The following is a 20,179-nucleotide window of genomic DNA, read 5'->3' as shown; positions in this document are numbered from 1 at the left end:
ATTTCTTTTTCTAAAATATAGTCTACACCAAAAACTGTGTAGCTGCTCTGTGGTACTGCCTATATGTACAAGAACCTACAGTTAAATGATATTTTTTATTAAATTCCACTTTCGGTAAAGGCAAGCAAATTATATGAAAATAAGCTGATAGTGGAAATTATTTCAGAAAACAGTTTTGATGATATGTTTTGAGATCTAGAAAGTTCAGTTGCAGTCCTCTCTTGCTCATTAACAGCAAATTACATTGTTAATCTGGGTTCCAAATGATGATCCAAGATTCTTAGTTGGGAAGGAAAAAGTTTGATCAATAGAAAGACAGAAATACTAACTAAAATATTTTGAAATTTTCAAGAAAAATTGGGGAAAATAATTTTAATAAGAAAACTAAGCTAGGGTGGCGGACTTGGCCCACTGGTTAGGGCGTCTGCCTACCACATGGGAGGTTCGCGGTTCAAACCCTGGGCCTCCTTGACCCGTGTGGAGCTGGCCCATGCGCAGTGCTGATGCATGCAAGGAGTGCCGTGCCACTCAGGGGTGTTCCCCGTGTAAGGGAGCCCCACGCACAAGGAGTGCGCCCCATAAGGAGAGCCACCCAGCGCGAAAGAAATTGCAGCCTGCCCAGGAATGGTGCCACACACACGGAGAGCTGACACAACAAGATGATGTAACAAAAAGAAACAGATTCCTGTGCCGCTGACAACAACAGAAGCAGACAAAGAAGAAGATGCAGCGAATAGACACAAAGAACAGACAACGGGGTGGGGGGGGGGGGAGGAAGGGGAGAAAAATAAATAAATAAATAAATAAATCTTAAAAAAAAAAAAAGAAAACTAAACTAGCCAAAAACTAGTACTAACCTAACATGCTGGGTTGCAGAGTTACTATAAAATTAAAAGATTCTGTTGTTTTCTGTTGGTTCTGGCTTTGCCACAAAAATGTTGTAACTGTCAATGGGTACATTTATTTTTCTTTATCCTTAGAAGTTTTTTTCTTTTAAAATTCCTTTTCCTGATTCCAAATTCAGGTATGCTAGTGAGAATGAAAAATTAGAAACATTTTGATTTTTAATTATTTTAACTGTATCACACTAAAAGTCTTATGTATCTAGTCTGCTAGAATTTTTTTTTAAACTTGCTCTTCTGTTTGGAGGCCAGAATGATTAATATCCCTAAACTCCACGTCCCATACGGAGTGAAGCAACACAAACCAAAACGGTTACATCTAGGATTGATGCAAGAGTTGGTTCTGAAAATGTCAGATAATAATGGATAAAAAAGGAAATCATCTGAATTGTAGAGGTAGGACAATCTCAAAATACAGAGACTTTCCAAGGGGAAAATGTCATGGCCCTCAGAGGTTAGGAACCAAAACTTTATCTAATGACTCCCAAATCAGATAGTAAGTAAAAATATATGTCACAATTAACTTTTAGGAAAGAAGTGCATTTAAAAAATTAAAATGTAAAAAGTAATAAAGAGCTTTAGCTTCTAAAAACCTGTAAAGAAGTGGATGTGGCTCAAGAAATTGGGTGCCCACCTATAAAATGGGAGGTCCCGGGTTCAGTTCCCAGTGCCTCCTAAAAGAAGATGAGCAAGACAGTGAGCTGATGCAATGAGCTAACACAAGATGAAGCAATAAAGGAAGAGACACAATGAGGAAACACAATGAGAGACACAACAAGTGGGCATGAAGGTGGCTCAAGCTATTGGGCACCTCCCTCCCACATGGGAGATCCCAAGTTCTGTTCCCGGTGCCTCCTGAAAAAAAGACCAGCAGGGGAAACGGACTTTGGCCCAGTGGTTAGGGTGTCCGTCAACCACATGGGAGGTCCACGGTTCAAACCCCGGGCCTCCTTGACCTGTGTGGAGCTGGCCCATGCACAGTGCTGATGCGCGCAAGGAGTGCCCTGCCATACAGGGGTGTCCCCCGTGTAGAGGAGCCCCACGCGCAAGGAGTGCACCAGTAAGGAGAGCTGCCCAGCACGAAAGAAAGTGCAGCCTGCCCAGTAATGGCGCCGCCCACTCTTTCCATGCCACTGACGACAACAGAAGCAGACAAAGAAACAAGACGCAGCAAAAAGACACAGAAAACAGACAACCGGGGGAGGGGAGGGGAATTAAATAAATAAAAAATAAATCTTTAAAAAAAAAAAAAAAGACCAACACACAACGAACAGACACAGAGCACAAACAATGACAGGGGCAGGGGGGAATAAATAAATGAAATAAATCTTAAAAAACAAAACAAAACCTGGAAACCAGTTCCTTATGCCACATTAGCATTTTTCTACTTCCAATATGAACTATATACCCTTGCCTTGAGGGTTTCTTCCTCCAAAACATGTGCAAATCCCATATTTTATATTCAATATACCTAATCAAAATGTTAACTTTGAATCACTTCAAGCGAGGTACTCTGGAAATTCATAGACAGGATTAACTAAAAACTAGGAATTTTGTAATGTTTTTAATAGACGATTTTTTGAAGACAGCTTTAATAAAAATTTCAATCAGTAAATTCAAAGAAATACAAATATTCCTTCATTTTTGGTTAAGGGCAGGAAGTAAGCTATAAACAAGCACCAAAGAGAAAACTGCTCTATCTCTATGATTGGAAGTAACAGTGAAAAAAAAATAGGAAAAATATAAATAGACTGTATTGACTCACCATTCTGAAGCAAACACCTGTATAAAAAAAGATAGAAAAGAAAGGTTAGCTTCTTTATCTTTAAAATACATATATTTTTCTGACTTAACTTTTATCAAATTTATTAATTGTAAGTAAATAAAATGAACAAAACTTTTCATGTCTGAATATATTCAGGTGTATTTTTTTAAGTGTCTTATAAAATGAAAAGAGAAAAGGAAGATTATTTTTGGAGAGAAATACCAATATTCTGAAACCAAACTATAATGAAATATGGAACTATATATTTATTCTATTATAAAATGCTAAATAAAACAAACGGTTTATTGAAAGGACAGTTGAATGTATCTGGACACAAAATTGGTCTATCCCCAGCTTTTAGAATTTCTTCTTTAAATACAATTCAAGTTTGAATGCAATAAAAATTTTCTATTTTTATTTTATTTTTGCTTATAGAAATAATGAAGCATATATTAGCTTCTGATGCCTCATTACTAATGGGGTTTGTTTGAATAATATGGAAATAACTCAGAATCTCTATGGTATAGAATGCATTATGTACATACTTTGAATCTCACATGTTGGATAGTATTGTTGGATCTTGGTCATGTTTTTCTCTATCTGCACTGTAGATAGAGAAATCTGTAGCCCAGATAGCTCCATGTTGGCCAACTACCACAGTGTCTTATACTTGAGTTATCCAGTATGTGAAACTATGGGAGTCCCCTCTCAGACAGAGGTCAATTTTCTATGGTATTTCATATCCTGAATTGCTTGGGACAAAACATTGGCATATAGAGAAATGAGCCCTAACGTAGAGTGAAACAAGATGCAAGCTGCTTGCAAATACATGTATCAGGGATTCGTGCTTATGATTTGGTACTCTTTAGGGAAAAGAGAAGCCCCTCTTACATCTCTCCTGGGAACTATAGCAATGAGAATGACAGATCTCTGGTCACTCCTGCAAATTATAATTTGGAATACTCTTGATCCGAAAGGATGCATAAAGCAGGCTTCTTTGGGATTAAGTCTAAGTGAAAAAACATCAGGAATGTGATTGGTAGGGAAATAGAACACTTAAAGTACCTGTTGCCACCAACTTTTTATTCCCACCTAAAACACACAGGAAATCTGAGAATTTGCTTTTTAGCACCCAAGAAGCCAAATGACAAAAGAAGCTGAAATTTAGAGGAGGGGACATAGCAATTAAAAATACAATGGAGAGGAGGGACAAGATGGTGACTGAGTAAGGTGCTCCAAGAGTCAGCACATCTTACAGGGCAGTTAGTTATCACACAGAGCTATCTAAAGCACCTGTTTAGGGGGCCCAGGAAACCAGAAGAGGACCCTGCAACATTCTTAAAGGAATGAAAGGAGGAGACTGCACATTTGCAGTGAACTTGCTGAGTAGAGCATTCCATACCACAGAGGCTGGTACCCATCCTACACTAGTGGCACAAGCCACCTTGGGAGCTATTCATGGCTGTAGTTGGAAGCTCCATTTCCCCAAAACAGGGGAGGAAGAGACAGTTGGCCACCATTTCAGCTACTGATTAGTAAATTCGGCTGGTTAAAGTATAATCCTAAGAACAGCTAAAGTTTGAACCTGTCCAAGTTGGAAAGAGGCCAGTAGCTGCCATTTTAACGCTGCCCTGGCAGAAGAGGCAGGGTTGACTGAAAATCGCAGTTTGAGTAGGGACTGGCTTCTTTCCACTCAGATTGATTGCAGCCCTAGGCTAGGCTCCAGCCCCACCTCTAGCAGGGAGGAGGCTGATGGGACCTGCACCAGTCTCTCCAAGTAACTGTGGGCACTTTTGGGCTGCACGAACTGGGTTTGTTGAACACCTTCAATTCCATCTCCACCCAACCCTCCTTCCCATATGACAGGAGGGACCTGATGTTTCCTCAGCCTCTCAGGGCAATTGAAGGCGCTTTTGGCCTGCACAAATTCAACTGTTGGGTGCCTGTGACTCCACACCCAACCCTGGTAGGCAAGAGGGGGGCAGTGTTTCCCTAGCCTCTCTGGGTAACTGCAGGTGCTTCTGGTCCACATAGACTGAACAGTCAGACACCTATAGCTCCATCCCCACCCCCAAGTAGGATATGAGGGGAGCTGTGTTTCTGGGCCTTCCAGGCAACAGCAGGCATTTTCAACCTGCACGGACTGGACTTTTGGGTGCCTGTGGATCCACCCCCATACCCCAAAGGATAGGAAGAGTCTGGTGTTTCCTCAGCCTCTCAGAGCAACTGCAGGTACATTCAGCCCACAAGGGTTAGATTGTTGGACACATCTCCTGCCCTGGCAAGGGAGGAGGGGAGCCAGTGCTATGTCAATCTACTTGGGCAACTGCAGTCATTTTGGACCCACATGGCATAGATTGTTGCCCACACCTGAACCTCCATCCCTGTCCCAGGCAGGGAAGGAAGGGGCATGAAACTTCTTCAGTCTCTCTGGGCAACAACAGATGGTCTTGGCCTGGATGACTTGAATTATTACATACAGCTGAGAGTCTGTTCCTACCCCTGGCAGAGGAAAAAGGTGGGGAAGCTTTATTCGTTCCTGTGGAAATGCGTGCAGCTTCAGACTCCACAGTTTACAGTACTAACTACGTCCTCGGCTCCTACTATACTACCAGAAAAAGAGAAAGGGCAGGAAAGCCCTAAACTAAAGAGAGAAATTGCACCCAGAATAAATAAATCTAGTAAGTCAGATGCCAAGAGAGCAACAAAAAATTATAATCCATACCAAGAAACAGGAAGAGATGGCCCAATCAAAGGAACAAGATAAGCCTACAGATGATATAAAGGAATTGAAACAAGTAATCATAGATGTTCAAACAAATCTCAATAAATTCAATGAGATGGCTAAAAAGATTAAGGATATTAAGAAGATACTGCATGAGCACAAAGAAGAATTTGAAAACATACCTACAAAAATAGCAGATCTTATGGGAATGAAAAGCACAATAAATGAAATTAAAAATACACTGGAGGCATAAAGCAGCAGATCTGAGGAGGCAGAAGAAAGGATTGGTGAGGTTGAAGACATGGCCTCCAAGAGTAAACAAAAAAGAACAGATGAAGAAAGAATGGGGGAAGCAATTGTGACTCAACTAACAGAGCATCTGCCTACCATATGGAGGGTCCAGGATTCAATACCCAGGGCCTCCTGACCCATGTGGTGAGCTGGCCCACGTGCAGTGCTGCTGTGTGCAAGGAATGCCTTGCCACAAAGGGGTGCCCCCACGTACGAGTGCCCCACATGCAAGGAGAGCACCCTGCAAGGAGAGCTGCCCTGCATGAAAAAAGCACAGCCAGCCTAGGACTAGTGCTGCACACATGGAGAGCTGATGCAGCAAGATAATGCAACAAAAAAAAGCAACACAGTTTCCCAGTACCACATGACAAAAATGCAAGCAGACCCAGAAGAACACACAGCAAATGGACACAGAGAGCAGACAACGGGGCGGGGAGATATATAAAATAAATGTTTAAAAAAAGAAAGGATGGGAAAAAAATGAACAGGGTCTCAGGGAACTAAATGACAGCAAGAGATGCGCAAACATACTTGACATGGGTGTCCCAGAAGAAGAGAACAGAAGAGGAGCAGAAGGAATATTTGAGGAAATAATGGTGGAAAATTTCCCAATCATATTAAAAGGAGTGCTACAGCCTTAAAAGGAAAGAGAGGAGAGAGAGGCTTGGAAGAAAGTCTAGAAATGAAGATTATATCAGTAAAAGAAAACAAAAATGTAAAGAGAGTGGTGAAAATAAAATATGACAGATAAAACCCAAAGGTCTAATTGGTGAAATATGAACTACCTTTACAATAATAACACCAATGTTAATGCATTACATTTCCCAATCATAAGACACACCCTGACAAAATGGATAAGAAAATATGAGCCATCTATATGCTGTCTACAAGAGACTCACCTTAGACCCAAGGATACCAATAGATTGAAAATGAAAGGCTAGAAAAGATACTCCAAGCATGCATGAACGAAAAAAAAAATAGCTGGAGTACTGTACGATACTTACATCACATGAAATAGACTTTAAGAGCAAAAATGTAATTAGAGACAAGAGAAAAGGAAGGACATTATAGACTTTAAAAAGGGACAATTCACTAGGAGGAAATAAAAATCATAAATGTATATACACCTAACCAGGATGCCCTAAGATACATGGCAAACAGTGGCAAAACTGAAGGGAGAAATAGATATCTCACAATAATAGATGGAGACCTCAATACACCACACTCAGCACTGGACAGAACATCCAGGCAGAGGATCAATAAAGAAACAGAGTGCTTGAATAATATGATAAATGAACTAAACCTAATAGATATACATAGAACATTGCACCCCAAAACAGCAGGATATACATTCTTCTTAAGTGCTCACAGATCTTTCTCCAGGATAGACCATATGTTGGGTCACAAAACAGACCTCAACAAATTCAACAAGATCAAAATTATACAAAGCACTTTCTCTGGTCATAATGGAATAAAGTTGGAAATCAACAAGAGGTGGAAAAAGAGAAAATTCACAAATATATGGATATTAAACAACATATTCTTAAAAAATTAGTTGGTCAAGAAGAAATTGCAAGAGAAATCAATAAATATCTCAAGACAAATGAAAATGAGACTATAACATATCAGAACCTTTGGGATGCAGTGAAGGCAGTGCTGAGAAGGAAATTTATAGCCCTCAATGTTTATATTAAAAAGGAAGAAAGACTAAAAGCAATGACCTAACTACACAGATGCAGGAACCAGCAAAAGAACATCAAACTCTGCCAAAAGCAATTTGAAGGAATGAAATAACAAAGACCAGAGCAGAAATAAATGAAAGTGGGAATTAAAAAAACAAAAGAATTAACAAAACACAGAGTTTGTTCTTTGAGACAATCAACAAAATCAACAAGCCCTTTAGCTAGACCAAAGAAAAAGAGAGAGAAGATGCAAATAAATAAAATAAAAAATGAAAATGTGGACATTACTACTGACCCCACAGATATAAAAGAGATCATAAGAGGATACTATGAAAAACTGTATGCCAACAAACTAGACAATGTAGATGAAATGGAAAAATTCCTAGGAACATATGAACAACCTACACTGACCCTAGAAGAAATAGAAGACCTCAGCAAACCAATCACAAGTAAAGAGATTGAAACAGTCATCAAACAACTCCCCAAAATGAAAAGCCCAGGACCAGATGTTTTCACAGGTGAGTTCTACTAAGCATTCAAAGAAGATTTAACACAAATCTTACTCAAGCTCTTCAAAAAACTTTAACAAGAAGTAATGCTACCAAACTCATTCTATGAAGCCAATATCACCCTAATACCAGAGACAGGTAAAGATATTATGAAAAAAGAAAATTACAGAACCATTTCCCTAATGAATACAGATGCAAATATCCACAACAAAATACTTGTTAACTGAATCCAACAATACATTAAAAGAAATATTCATCATGATCAAGTAGGTTTTACACCAGGCATGTAAGGATGGTTTAACACAAGAAAATCAATTAGCATAATACACCACATTAATAAATCATAGAAGAAAAAATCACATGATCCTATCGATTGATACAGAAAAGGCATTTGGCAAAATGCCTCGTTCTTTCTTGAAAAAAAGATACTACAAAAGATAGGAAACTTTCTCAGCATGATCAAGGCCATATATATGAAAAACCCACAGCTAATATTGTACTCAATGGTGAAAGACTGAAAGCATTTCCATTAAGATCAGGGACATAGATAAGGCCCATTGTCACTACCATTATTCAATATCTAGAGGTTCTAGCTAGAGCAGGCAAGGAAAAGAAATAAAAGGCAGCCAAATCAGAAAGGAAGAAGTAAAACTTCTGCTATTCACAGATGATAGATCCTAAACCTAGAAAGTCCTGAAAAATCTACAACAAAGCTGCTAGAGCTAATAAACAGTTTCAGTAAGAGTGCCAGGATACAAGATCAATACACAGGGAAAACAGACGTGGCTCAACCAAACAGGCTCCTGTCTACCATATAGGAGGTCCAGGGTTCAATGCCCAGGGCCTCCTTGTGAAGACAAGCTGGCCCATACGGTGAGCTGGCCCACGCAGAGTGACGGCCCATGCGGGAATGTCACCCTACACAGGAGTGCTGCCCTGCATGGGAAAGCTGCCCTGCTCAGGAGTGCTGGCCAAAATGGAGAGCTGGCACAGCAAGATGACACAACAAGAGACACAAAAAGAAGATGTAGCAGAACAGGGAGTTGAGGTGGCACAAGAGAATAATTGCCTCTCTCCCACTTTGGAAGGTCCCAGGATCAGTTCTCAGAGCTGCCTAGTGAGAATACAAGCAGACACAGAAGAACATATAGTGAATGGACAGAGAGAGCAGACAGCAGAAGGAATGGGGGGAGTGGGGAGAAATAAATAAAATAAATCTTAAAAAAAAAAAGATCAATATACAAAAATCAGTGGTGTTTCTATACACTAGTAATGCACAATCTGAGGAGGAATTCAGGGGGAAAAATTCTATGTACAATATCAACTAAAAGAAACAAATATTTAGGAATAAACTTAACCAAGGATATAAAGCACTTGTATTCAGAAACCTACAGTGCATTGCTAAAATAAATTTTAAAAGACAAATAATTGGAAGAACATTCCATGCTCATGGATTGGAAGACTAAATATCATTAAGATGTCAATTCTACCCAAATTGATATACAGATTCAATGCAATTCCATTAAAAATTCCACTAGCATTTTTCAAACAAATGGAAAACATAATTATCAAATTTATTTGGAAGGGTAAGGAACCCAGAATAGCCAGAAACATCTTTAAAAAGGAGAAGTAAAGTTGGAGGACTCTCACTTCTGGGCTTTAAATCATATTACCTAGCTACAGTGGTAATGGCATCAAGATAGACATATGGATCAATGGAACCAAACTGATGGTTCAGAAATAGACCCTCATGTCTATGGTCAAGTGATTTTTGACAAGCCTGTCAAACCCACCCAGCTGGGGCAGAACAGTCTATTCAACAAATGGTGCTGGAAGACCTGGATATCGTAAGCCAAAAGAAAGAAAGAGGACCCCTATCTCACACCTTATACAAAAATTAACTCAAAATGGATCAAAAACCTAAATATAAAAACAAGAACCATGAAGTTCCTGGAAGAAAATGTAGGAAAACATCTTCAAGACCTGGCTGTAGGTGATGCATTCTTAAACCTTACATCAAAAGCACAAGTAATGAAAGAAAAGATGGATAAATGGGATCTCCTCAAATTTAAACACTTTTGTTATTCAAAGGACTTTGTCAAGAAGGTGAAAAAGCAGCCCATTTAGTGGGAAAAAATATTTGGTAACTACATATCTGATAAGGGTTTGATTTCCATTCTACATAAAGAGATCATACTACTCAACAATAAAAAAGCAAGCAATCTGATTAAAAAATAGGCAGAAGACTTAAATAGACATTTCTCCAAAGAGGAAGTGAAAATGGCCAAAAGCACATAAAAAAATGTTCAATATCACTAGCTATTAGGGAAATGCAAATCAAAATGACAATGAGATATCATCTCATACCACACAGATTGGCCTTTATTAAAAAAACAGAACAGTATGTGCTGGAGAGGATGTGGAGAAATAGGAACACTCCTTTACTCTTGGTGGGATTGCAAAATGGTGCAGCTCTGTGGAAGACTGGTTCCCAGTTCCTCAGGAAGCTAAATATAGAACTGCCAGATGACCCAGCAATTTCTCTACTAGGAATATATCCAGAAGAACTGAAAACTGTGATACGAACAGACATCTGCACACCAATGTTCATAGTGGTATTATTCACAATTGTTAAGAGATGGAAACAACCCAAGTGTCTATCAACCAATGAAGGATTAAACAAAACGTGGTATATACATACAATGGAACACTATGCTGCAATAAGAAGAAATGAAATTGGGACACATATGACAACATGGATGAATCTTGAAGACATTATGCTAAGTGAAATAAGCCAGACACAAAAGGAGAAATACTGAATGGTCTCACTAATATGAACTATTAAATAAATACAAAGAATAGTTAAAATCTAGAGTATAGGTTATTAGGAGATAAGAGGAGGGCTGTGAAGAAGTACTGATGCTTAATATATATAGAAGTTTTAATTAACTTTACTGTAAAAGTGGAGAAATGGATAGAGTTGATGGTAACACATTATAGTGAATAGCAGTTGGTTTATAAATGGGATTGTGGCTGAAAAGGGTAAGTCTAGGGATGTAAATGTCAACTGAAAGAAAGCTAGAGACTAACCTAGGGATCAAATAAACCAGTGAAACCAGAGTTGGATGAGAATTGTGGTTAATAGTACAAATACAAGAATGTCCTTCTGAGAACTAGAATGGATATATGTCACTATTGCAGTGTGGTGGGAATGTGAAGAAGCATGGAAAAAATACAATTAGTGTAACCTATGGACTATAGTTAACAGCAATACTATAATATTTGCCTCAATGCCAAAGATGTACTTTGTTAATGATAGGGAGGTATGGAAAAAATATGCCAAATGTATGCTATGGACCATAGTTAGTGGTAATAGACTATGATATTATCTCATAATCTGTAACAAATATTCCACACAATGGTGTGGTGTGTTGGTAAAGGGTTGATATATGGGAACTCTACACATGTGCATGATTGTTTTGTAAGTTGACAACTTCTGTAATTTTAAAATGTATTTTTAAAATATGATGAAGGAGAACAACAAAAAAATGAATATTTTAAATTACAAGAAAATATAAGGGAAATGGATAAAGAACTGTTGTAGATCTATACAATGAAATACTAGTCAGCAATAAAAAGGAATGAACTGTGAATACATGCAACAACATGAATGGTTCACAAGTGCATTACACTAAATGAAAGAAGCTAGACTCACACATAATGTGTAATTCCACATTGTGGAAAAGGCAATATAAAACTGAGTGGTCATTTCCAGGGATTGGGAGTAGAGGAAAAGAAGCACTGTGAAGGGGCACGAGGAAATTTTGGGAGATGATAAACTGTTCTATATCTTGACTGTGGTTGTGATTACATGACTTCATGTGTTTGTCAAACTGATCGAATTGTATAAAAAAGGGTAAATATTACTGAATGTAAATTATACCTCAATTTTTTAAAACTAGAAAAATATAAATTGGGAAATCACAGGGAGAGATCAAAGCAATCTTCAGAGAGGTCAAAGATACTGCTTCTACCTACAGCAACTGAACTTGGTTAAGAGTACACAGAAGGGATCAGTGGTTTAGATAATTTTATAGAGTTTTGAAAGGGGATTTATAATACAAGGGGTGTCATTTGCTCATAGTGTATTGTATAGAAAGAAAAAGATCAGTAAGGTAATGAAGGCTGAATAATACCACAAATGGAGTTTTTATAGGGTTATAAAAATACTCTAAAAGATACGTATGAAATGTGGAGGAATGATGAGTGGGAGGTATTGATCTGAAAGGGAATCAGAAAGGCCATCTGTTATACAGATGGAGGGAAAGACGTTAGCTAGTAGATATAAAAGGAATTGCCAGAAAATTCAAGACAAACGGTTCAGGTCAACCTAACCCTATAGAAAAGAGAGAGAAAAAACAGAGGGAAAACAGGCAGAACTGTGGAAAAGTTGGCAGTCTTTTTATCATAAAAATGAGGGGATCCCAGAACACAGTAAGAGTAAGATGTTGCCCAAGTGGAGTTGAAGGTTTTGGTCAAGACTGGATTGTGCATGTAACTCTGAGGTTGCTCAACAGCAAACAGCCCCATATCATATTAGCATTATGATTTTTAAAAGCACATGCAAGTGAAGTAAACAGGATTTGGAAATAGGGCCATGTGATCTAGTTTCTTCCTAATCAAAGAGGGGTCCTTAGACCAGCAGCAACAGCATCAACTGATAGTTTGTTACAAATGCAAATTCTCAGGCCTCACCCCAGACCCACTGAAACAAAACTTTACAGGTGGAGTTCAAGAATCATTTTAAGGGAAGCGGACTTGGCCCAATAGATAGGGCATGCACCTACCACATGGGAGGTCTGTGGTCATTGACCCATGTGGAGCTGGCCCACGCGCAGTGTTGATGCGCGCAAGGAGTGCCCTGCCACGCAGGGGTGTCCCCCCAATAGGGGAGCCCCACGCGCAAGGAGTGCGCCCAGTAAGGAGAGCCGCCCAGGGCGAAAGAAAGTGCAGCCTGCCAGGAATGGCACAGCACACATGGAGAGATGACACAACAAAAAGAAACGCAGATTCCCGGTGCCACTGATAAGGATGGAAGTGGTCACAGAAGAACACAGTGAATGGACACAGAGAGCAGACAACTGACGGGGGGGGGGGGAATAAATAAATAAAATCTTTTAAAAAAAAAGAATCATTTTAATATGTTCTTCAGGAGATTCTTCCATACAAGAAAGTTTAAAACCAATAGTTTGCCCCACCTTAAAGGAAGATCTGGGAGAGGTTTGGAAAGAGCTTGTATTTCAGGTCAAAAATTGTATCCCAAAGGGGAAAACCAAAATCTTGTAGGGTATGGTAGGTCTCTTACAGTTACCACTGATGCAGGCTAATTAGGTATCAGTAATAAACTATGTACTTGCAAATCATGTTGCCTTGCTATTTCGCAAGTCAGCTGCTCTATACAAAAGAAATCATGGTTGATGAAAAGGCAAAAACTCCCTATACTGTGCCCTATGTGGACCTAGACAGCCCATAGCTCAGACTGCTTTCCCTGTCCTTATTATTTACTGCCAGAAATACTGAACTCCCCACTGAGGGAGGTCGACAACAACCCCCCCACTCTCCCCTCAAGAAAAGACTAACACACAGTTCAGGTTCTTCCAACATGTGTGAGTCCTGAGCAGTCCTTCCACCGTCTATTCATACTGATGACATTTGCTTAAGTGACAGAATTTGAGCAACTTTTAAAAGAGGTATCAAATACAGATATCCCACTAATTACATGTTGCAGAGTTAAGGAAATTACCAACTCCAGTCTATTGGTGTAATTTTTTTTCACACAAAAATAAACTAAGAATCAGACAACTCAGATACATTCAATAAGCAAGAAATGAAATATTCTAATTACTCTACAAATATTTATTAATTCTCTAGTCATTAATGGTCAAGAAAGAGAAGAATAAATAAGACACAGTCCCAGGGAAACGGACTTTGGCCCAGTGGTTAGGGCGTCCGTCTACCATATGGGATGTCAGCGGTTCAAACCCCGGGCCTCCTTGACCCGTGTGGAGCTGGCCATGCGCAGTGCTGATGCGAGCAAGGAGTGCCGTGCCATGCAGGGGTGTCCGCCGCGTGGGGGAGCCCCACGCGCAAGGAGTGCGCCCGTGAGGAGAGCCGCCCAGCGTGAAAAGAGAGAGCAGCCTGCCCAGGAAATGCGCCGCCCACACTTCCCGTGCCGCTGATGACAACAGAAGCGGACAAAGAAACAAGACGCAGCAAATGGACACCAAGAACAGACAACCAGGGGAGGGGGGGAAATTAAATAAATAAATAAATCTTTAAAAAAAAAAAAAAAAAAAAAGACACAGTCCCAGTCATTTAGGAACTTATAATCTAATGGCGAAGACAGGCAAGTAAACTGACAATGAAAATACAGAACAATAATAAGCCGTAAAATGCATAAACCAGATGCAATGGGAGTTTATAGGAAAGACAAATGACCCAGTCTTGGGTAATTTTAGGGAAAGTTTTTTGAAAAATGCTTCATTTTCTAAGTTGCAAATGATCTTCTAAGTTTAAGTTTCAAGAATGAGTAAAAATTAGTATGATGTGAGTAGAATAATGTTACAGATGGAAAAGTATATGCAAAGGCCCAAAGTTAGTTTATGGCATATTTCGAGACCACATGTAGTTAAATATTCAAAACCATGTCACTGCAATCACTTTATATATTCCATTTAAGAATTACTGAAAAATGGTTAAATTCTATCCCAAATGATTCTAGGAAAATGGGTAATAATGTTCTTATATCCTAGTCCTTAGTTATCATATCTCAATTAATCTAAGGCATTCTAATTAACTAGTCCTCTTGCTTCCAGTTTTGCCCTCCTATAGTCTATTCTACATAAAGCAGTGTATTAGTCAGCCAAAGGGGTGCTGATGCAAAATACCAGAAATTGGTTGGTTTTTATAATGGGTATTTATTTGGGGTAGGAGCTTACAGATACCAGGTCACAAAGCATACGTTACTTCCCTCACCAAAGTCTATTTTCACGTGTTGGAGCAAGATGGCTGCTGAACATGTGCCAGGGATCAGGCTTCCTGGGTTCCTCTCTTCCCAGCTTTTTCTCCTCTTTGGGCTCAGCTCCTCTGTTTTCTCCACAAGGTGAGCAGTAAACTATCAGGCAAATGGTTCTTTCTCTCTCCCCCAGGGTTTCTGCCGTGTCTAAGGAGCAGCACTATTCCTCTGTGTCCTTCTCCTGGCTCAGGTCCTCTCTTCCTCTGTAAACTTACTTCCCGGGGCTCCAGCTTAAGGCTTCAGCGTCAAACTCCAACATCAAAAACCCTCAGCTCTGTCCTTTGCTGTGCCTTTTATCTGTCAGTCTCCACCCACTAAGGGATGGGGACTCAGTGCCCTAATGAGGTAGCCGGATCAAAACCCTAATCATACCTTAATCACTCCCAGGTACAGACCAGATTATAAACATAATCCAATATTTAGTTTTGGAATTATAACCATATCAAACTGCTATAAGCAGCCAAAGCGATTTTCTCAAATAAACTCAATACACTTCCTTCTCCAGCTTAAAGCCCTCCAATAGTTACCCACCACACTCAAAATAAAATGTACCCTTGTAACCCTGGCCTCCAGTCCCCTTCCTAATGTTTCTCCTTTTTCTCTTAGTATTCTCCTCTTGCTCATACCATTTCAGTCAAATTGGCCTGCTTTGTGCTCCTTAAATATGCTAAGCACACCTCAATGCCTTTGCACTTACAGCACTCTCTGCCTGGAATGCTCTTACCCCTGATCTTTTCATGGCTGGCTCCTTCTTGTTATTCATGTCTCTCCACAAATTTCACTTCCTTAGAAAAATATTCCCTGAACAAATAATCCAAAACCAGTAATGTACACTCAGATGCCTCCTGCATGGCACTGATTACCATTTGAAATTATTCTGTATTTACTTGTCTAACTTGTTCATCTTCTGTCTTCACAGTAGACTGTAATCTCCATGAAAGCAGGTTTTTTTCCTATCTTGTTCACCACTGTGCCCCCAGCACCTAGACCAGAGCTTGGCACATAGTTGTTCAATAAATCAATGAAAGAAAAACTAGCCGATATTTAAGTGAAATACTTAACTACCTACAGTAACTCATTATCAACATTGCAAATATACATCTAATCACAAGAATTGAAGTTTAACTTCAAATTAAACTGAAATGATGCTAACATTACTGAATTCAAAGTTCTGGAAAGAATTCAATAATCCTGTGTTGATGCTAGCAGAATTTTACCTAAATGATCATACATTGTGCTTGAGTTTAAAAAAAAAAAAAAAAAAAAAACTATAAAGGGTAGCATGAAGTACTAAATAATACCTAAGTTAAAAATCAAGAAATAGTAATATAAGCATGTAACTATAAATAAAGAAATAAGAACCAAAAGAACAAAAAAAGGAATTGGCTAAACTAGTTACCTTCTAGAACTTACAAGATTTGGGTAGGAGATTGGGCCTGTTGCTTGGCATGACTAGTCTTTCTGTAATATTTTTTTATTCATGTATATGTTAATTTGATTGACAGTTTTCAAAGTCTTTAAATTTAAAAATATTTGTAACTGTATAGTAAGGACATATACACATACATACATACATTTAATAAACAAAATTTAAAACAGTAGAACTACAAGATGTCATTCAAGTTTAAGAGAGATCATTTTAGGCCTAAGTTCATGCTTTTTTACAAAGTGTTATTCATTACCTCAGGCAGTGACAGGTGGAAAAAACATAAGACTGAAATAAAGTCATGCAAATAAAGTCAAGCAAAAATTTAGGTTCTTTTGGGTTATAAATCTAATTTTTTGAGGTTGAGACCATGGAGATCAAAGTCTTTCTTTAATATGTCCTTTTGTGTCATGACTCAGGAAGAATAGAGAATATAATAATTACGTTTTCAAATTTATTAATATATGAGTGTCTATGGCAGACGTTGCTAGTTGCCCTTTTTCCTTTCTTAAAGAATTCAATTTCACTTGTGGCGGTAATGTTCTTCTATATTTCCTAGTCTTCCTTACAAAAGGAATAGTCAAGAAGCTGTAGGTGAAGCCATTGGTTGAGGCTTCCAGAAAAGCTTTGACGGGGCTGACTCAGCTAGGGCTTAGCACTTAATACTCTTCCTACATGTAATGTGAATGACCAGAGCAACCGCAGCCATCTTAAAACCATAGGGGAAAGGCCAAAGAAATTACAGAGGTCTTTACCCTGACTTTCTCCAGGGGCTTTAACTAATGTAAACAATGTTAACAATTTTGTGCTGAAAAATGCAATTCTTAGCTATTACAGAGTCATAAACTATCTTTTTTTTTTTTTTTTTAGGAGGTACCAGGTTCAATCTGAGAGAGTCTGATTTAGGGAAAAAAGACAAATCTGGGACCTGGCAGAAAAACATGGCTGTGAAGCATGTGGGCATGGAATTCCACTTGGAAATCCTCTGAAAGACACCCCCTCCCCTTCGGAAAGTGGATGGAAGCACCCGCGAGAATTTTCCTTGATCGTCCAGGATGGAAGAAAAGCCCCAGATATTCTTAAGGGACCTTATCATTGGACCCCCTGGGGGAACCGAAGGGTGGGGCAAGCAATCAAACCAGCAAACACTGGGACTCTTCCCCTGCACATTAGCAAGGGGGAGGGATAATTAATGTTTAAAAAACAAGCGCAGAAGTTAAATCATCCCTTTTCCCCTTCTCTGCCTGGACCAGCACGCAAGTATACCTGCAAACCCATAATCTGTTCTTTTCTCCCATTTCTATTCTCCTCTCTCATTTCCTTAATAAACTACTGGCCTAACTAAACTGGCATGTTCTTAAATTCTTTTATGAAACATCGCCAAGAACCTAGAGGAAATCAGGCAACAAATCTACATGGGAAGCAGGCACTCAAACCAATGAGCTACACCTGCTCTCCCATGTACAATCTTAAGTCTCTTATGGAGAAAGCTGAGGTGCAAATAAATATTCAAATCATATTATATGTTTCATATTTACATAAGACCTTAGCTTTTCATAACCCATTTTTCAAATAAGAACCTTATTCTCTTTTTTTCTTTTTTTTAAGATACCAGGGCAAGGGATTGAACCCTGGATCTTGTATTTGGGAAGATGGCACTCAACCACTGAGCCACACTGGCTCCCCTGAGTTGGTTTTGTTGTTTGTTTGCTTGTTTTTAGGAGGCACCGGCGACGAATCTGGGGCCGCCCATGTGGGAAGAAGGAACTCAACTACTTGAGCCACATCCGCTCCCCCAAATAAGAATCTTAATGTTTAGAGATGAGAACCCATGCTCTTATATTTTGGGCTTTACTCCCAACCAAGGGTGTGATTCTAGATTAGTGTTCTCATCAAGGGAGAGAAACATGTTATTAAAAAGAATTATCACTGGAAGTGGGTGTAGCTTGGTGTTTTGAGTGTCTGCTTCCCATTTATAAGGTCCTGGGTTCAATCCCTGGTACCTCTCAAAAAATAAAAGAATTACCATCTCTCTATCAAGTTGAATTTAGAGAAAAGTTAAATGCATAACTAAGATCATTAGCAATTACCAAAATTTTGAATTCTCAATGCATATCTAGTAGATTATATTTTTTGTCAAAAGGAGGCAGACAAAAAGAAGAAAAACCCAAATGGCAATCAAATGATGAATGGATAAACAAAATGTGGTATGTCCATACAAGGGCATGTTATTCAGCCATAAAACAGAATGAAGCACTGGTACATGCTACAGCATGGATGAACCTTCAAAACATTATGCTGCATGAAAGAGGACAGCAAAGGCTACATATTATGTGATTCCATTTATATGAAATGTCCAAAATAGCCAAACCCATAGAGACAAAATGTAGATTAGTAGTTGCCAGGAGAAGGGTGGATGGGGAAATAGAGAATGACAGCTAATTGGAACGGGTTTCTTTTTAAGGTGATAGAAACATTCTGGAATTAGATAGTGGTCATAGGTGCAAACCACTGTAGGTTAAAAACCATTGTATACTTAGCATACTTTGTACACTTAAAAGGGGTGAATTTTGTTATTTGAATTACACCTCTATTTTTTTTAATTGCAAAAAAAAAAAGGAACAGAAAAATGAGAACTGCACTGTAGTCCTTCCTCCCTCTACCTGCAGAAAAGGGCGGTCCTTCTCCAATTTTGTTCACCTCCACACCACCTCCCTGGCTTTCTCCCACACCACACCAAAAAACCCTACAGTGTAGATCATTTTGAAGTGCTGCAAACAGAACTAAATAGTTGGGCTCTCTCTCTAGATGTTACAAACTTATTATAAAGCTTCTTCCCCCTCATGATAGTTCTTTCCATGGTAAAGAATTCCATTATTGTGACATGTCTGGCCTTTCTGTACCAAGTCCCTGCCTCCTCCCCAGGGGCTGCAGCATCTTATCCAGTGGGTAAGTTTGGACTAGAGGAACTAGACTTGCATAGTCAGGTGCTTCCTGTTCCTCCTCCTGGGAGCAAGTTGCCCACAGTGATTACACCTTCTCCTCTGCCCATTGGGGGGCATGCCCTCGTCCAGCCCAGGCTGGGCCTGGTGGGTACATCTAGTTTTGCATATTATAAAGTCTACTTACCTGAGGACACATGCCGTACCCCCAAACTCTGCTTTACTGTTTGGTTTACTTTTCAATAACTCACAAGGTAAAGAGGGATGTTATTTATGGGGCTCCTTAAACCACAACGCTTACTTGAAAGCCTTAGAAGGAATGTGCATTAAGGGGTGTCCTTCAGCCCATTAACTTTGTGAAGGAGTGGACCATGCAGCAATTAACTGTTCAAAGCTCCATAATCCACTTGGAATTTTCTCCGAATCTTTCTGAGAGTCCTGATCCCTAGTTTGAAGCCTGCTGTGGAACAGAGGGACATCTGTATAGAAAGAAAAAAAAGCACACGGAGATAGACTTTCTGCATGTTAGGGCAGGCCGGAACAGAGCACTCCTGGGACAGGGCCTCTGTTGGAGAACATGCTCCTGTGGGCTTTCAGGATCTCCCCCATCGCTTCCATCTCACTTGCTGAAGAGAAGGGAAGCTGATGTGACACATGCAGGGCTTTTTACAGACACACTGCACTGGAAACTGGACAGACATCAGCCCATCCATTACAAAAGGTCAACGTACTGCTCAGTCAGCTGTAAATGGGGCTCACTACCCGAAGGTAAGTATTTGCCAAGCAAATCATACTTTAAATCAAAAAAGAAACATTGGTATTTAAAGACCATATGATGCCTTTTTAAAAATCAGCATCCTTT

At 39.3% G+C, this 20,179-nt stretch overlaps 1 protein-coding gene across 1 annotated transcript in view; it reads right to left on the bottom strand.

Moving 5' to 3' along the window:
• ACYP2 (acylphosphatase 2) overlaps positions 1-20,179 on the bottom strand; it is a 200,914-nt gene that overhangs the window by 174,755 nt on the left and 5,980 nt on the right. Inside the window, exon 2 of the mRNA XM_004454233.5 lies at positions 2,668-2,684. Within this exon, the coding sequence (XP_004454290.1) occupies positions 2,668-2,684 (17 nt within the window). The remainder of the gene's footprint in view (positions 1-2,667; positions 2,685-20,179) is intronic.

This window comes from Dasypus novemcinctus, chromosome 17, assembly GCF_030445035.2.
Source record: "Dasypus novemcinctus isolate mDasNov1 chromosome 17, mDasNov1.1.hap2, whole genome shotgun sequence".
NCBI classification, from domain to species: Eukaryota; Metazoa; Chordata; class Mammalia; order Cingulata; family Dasypodidae; genus Dasypus; species Dasypus novemcinctus.
The sequence above is the reverse complement of the archived record's forward strand: the minus strand, read 5'-3'. Positions and strand labels throughout refer to the sequence as shown.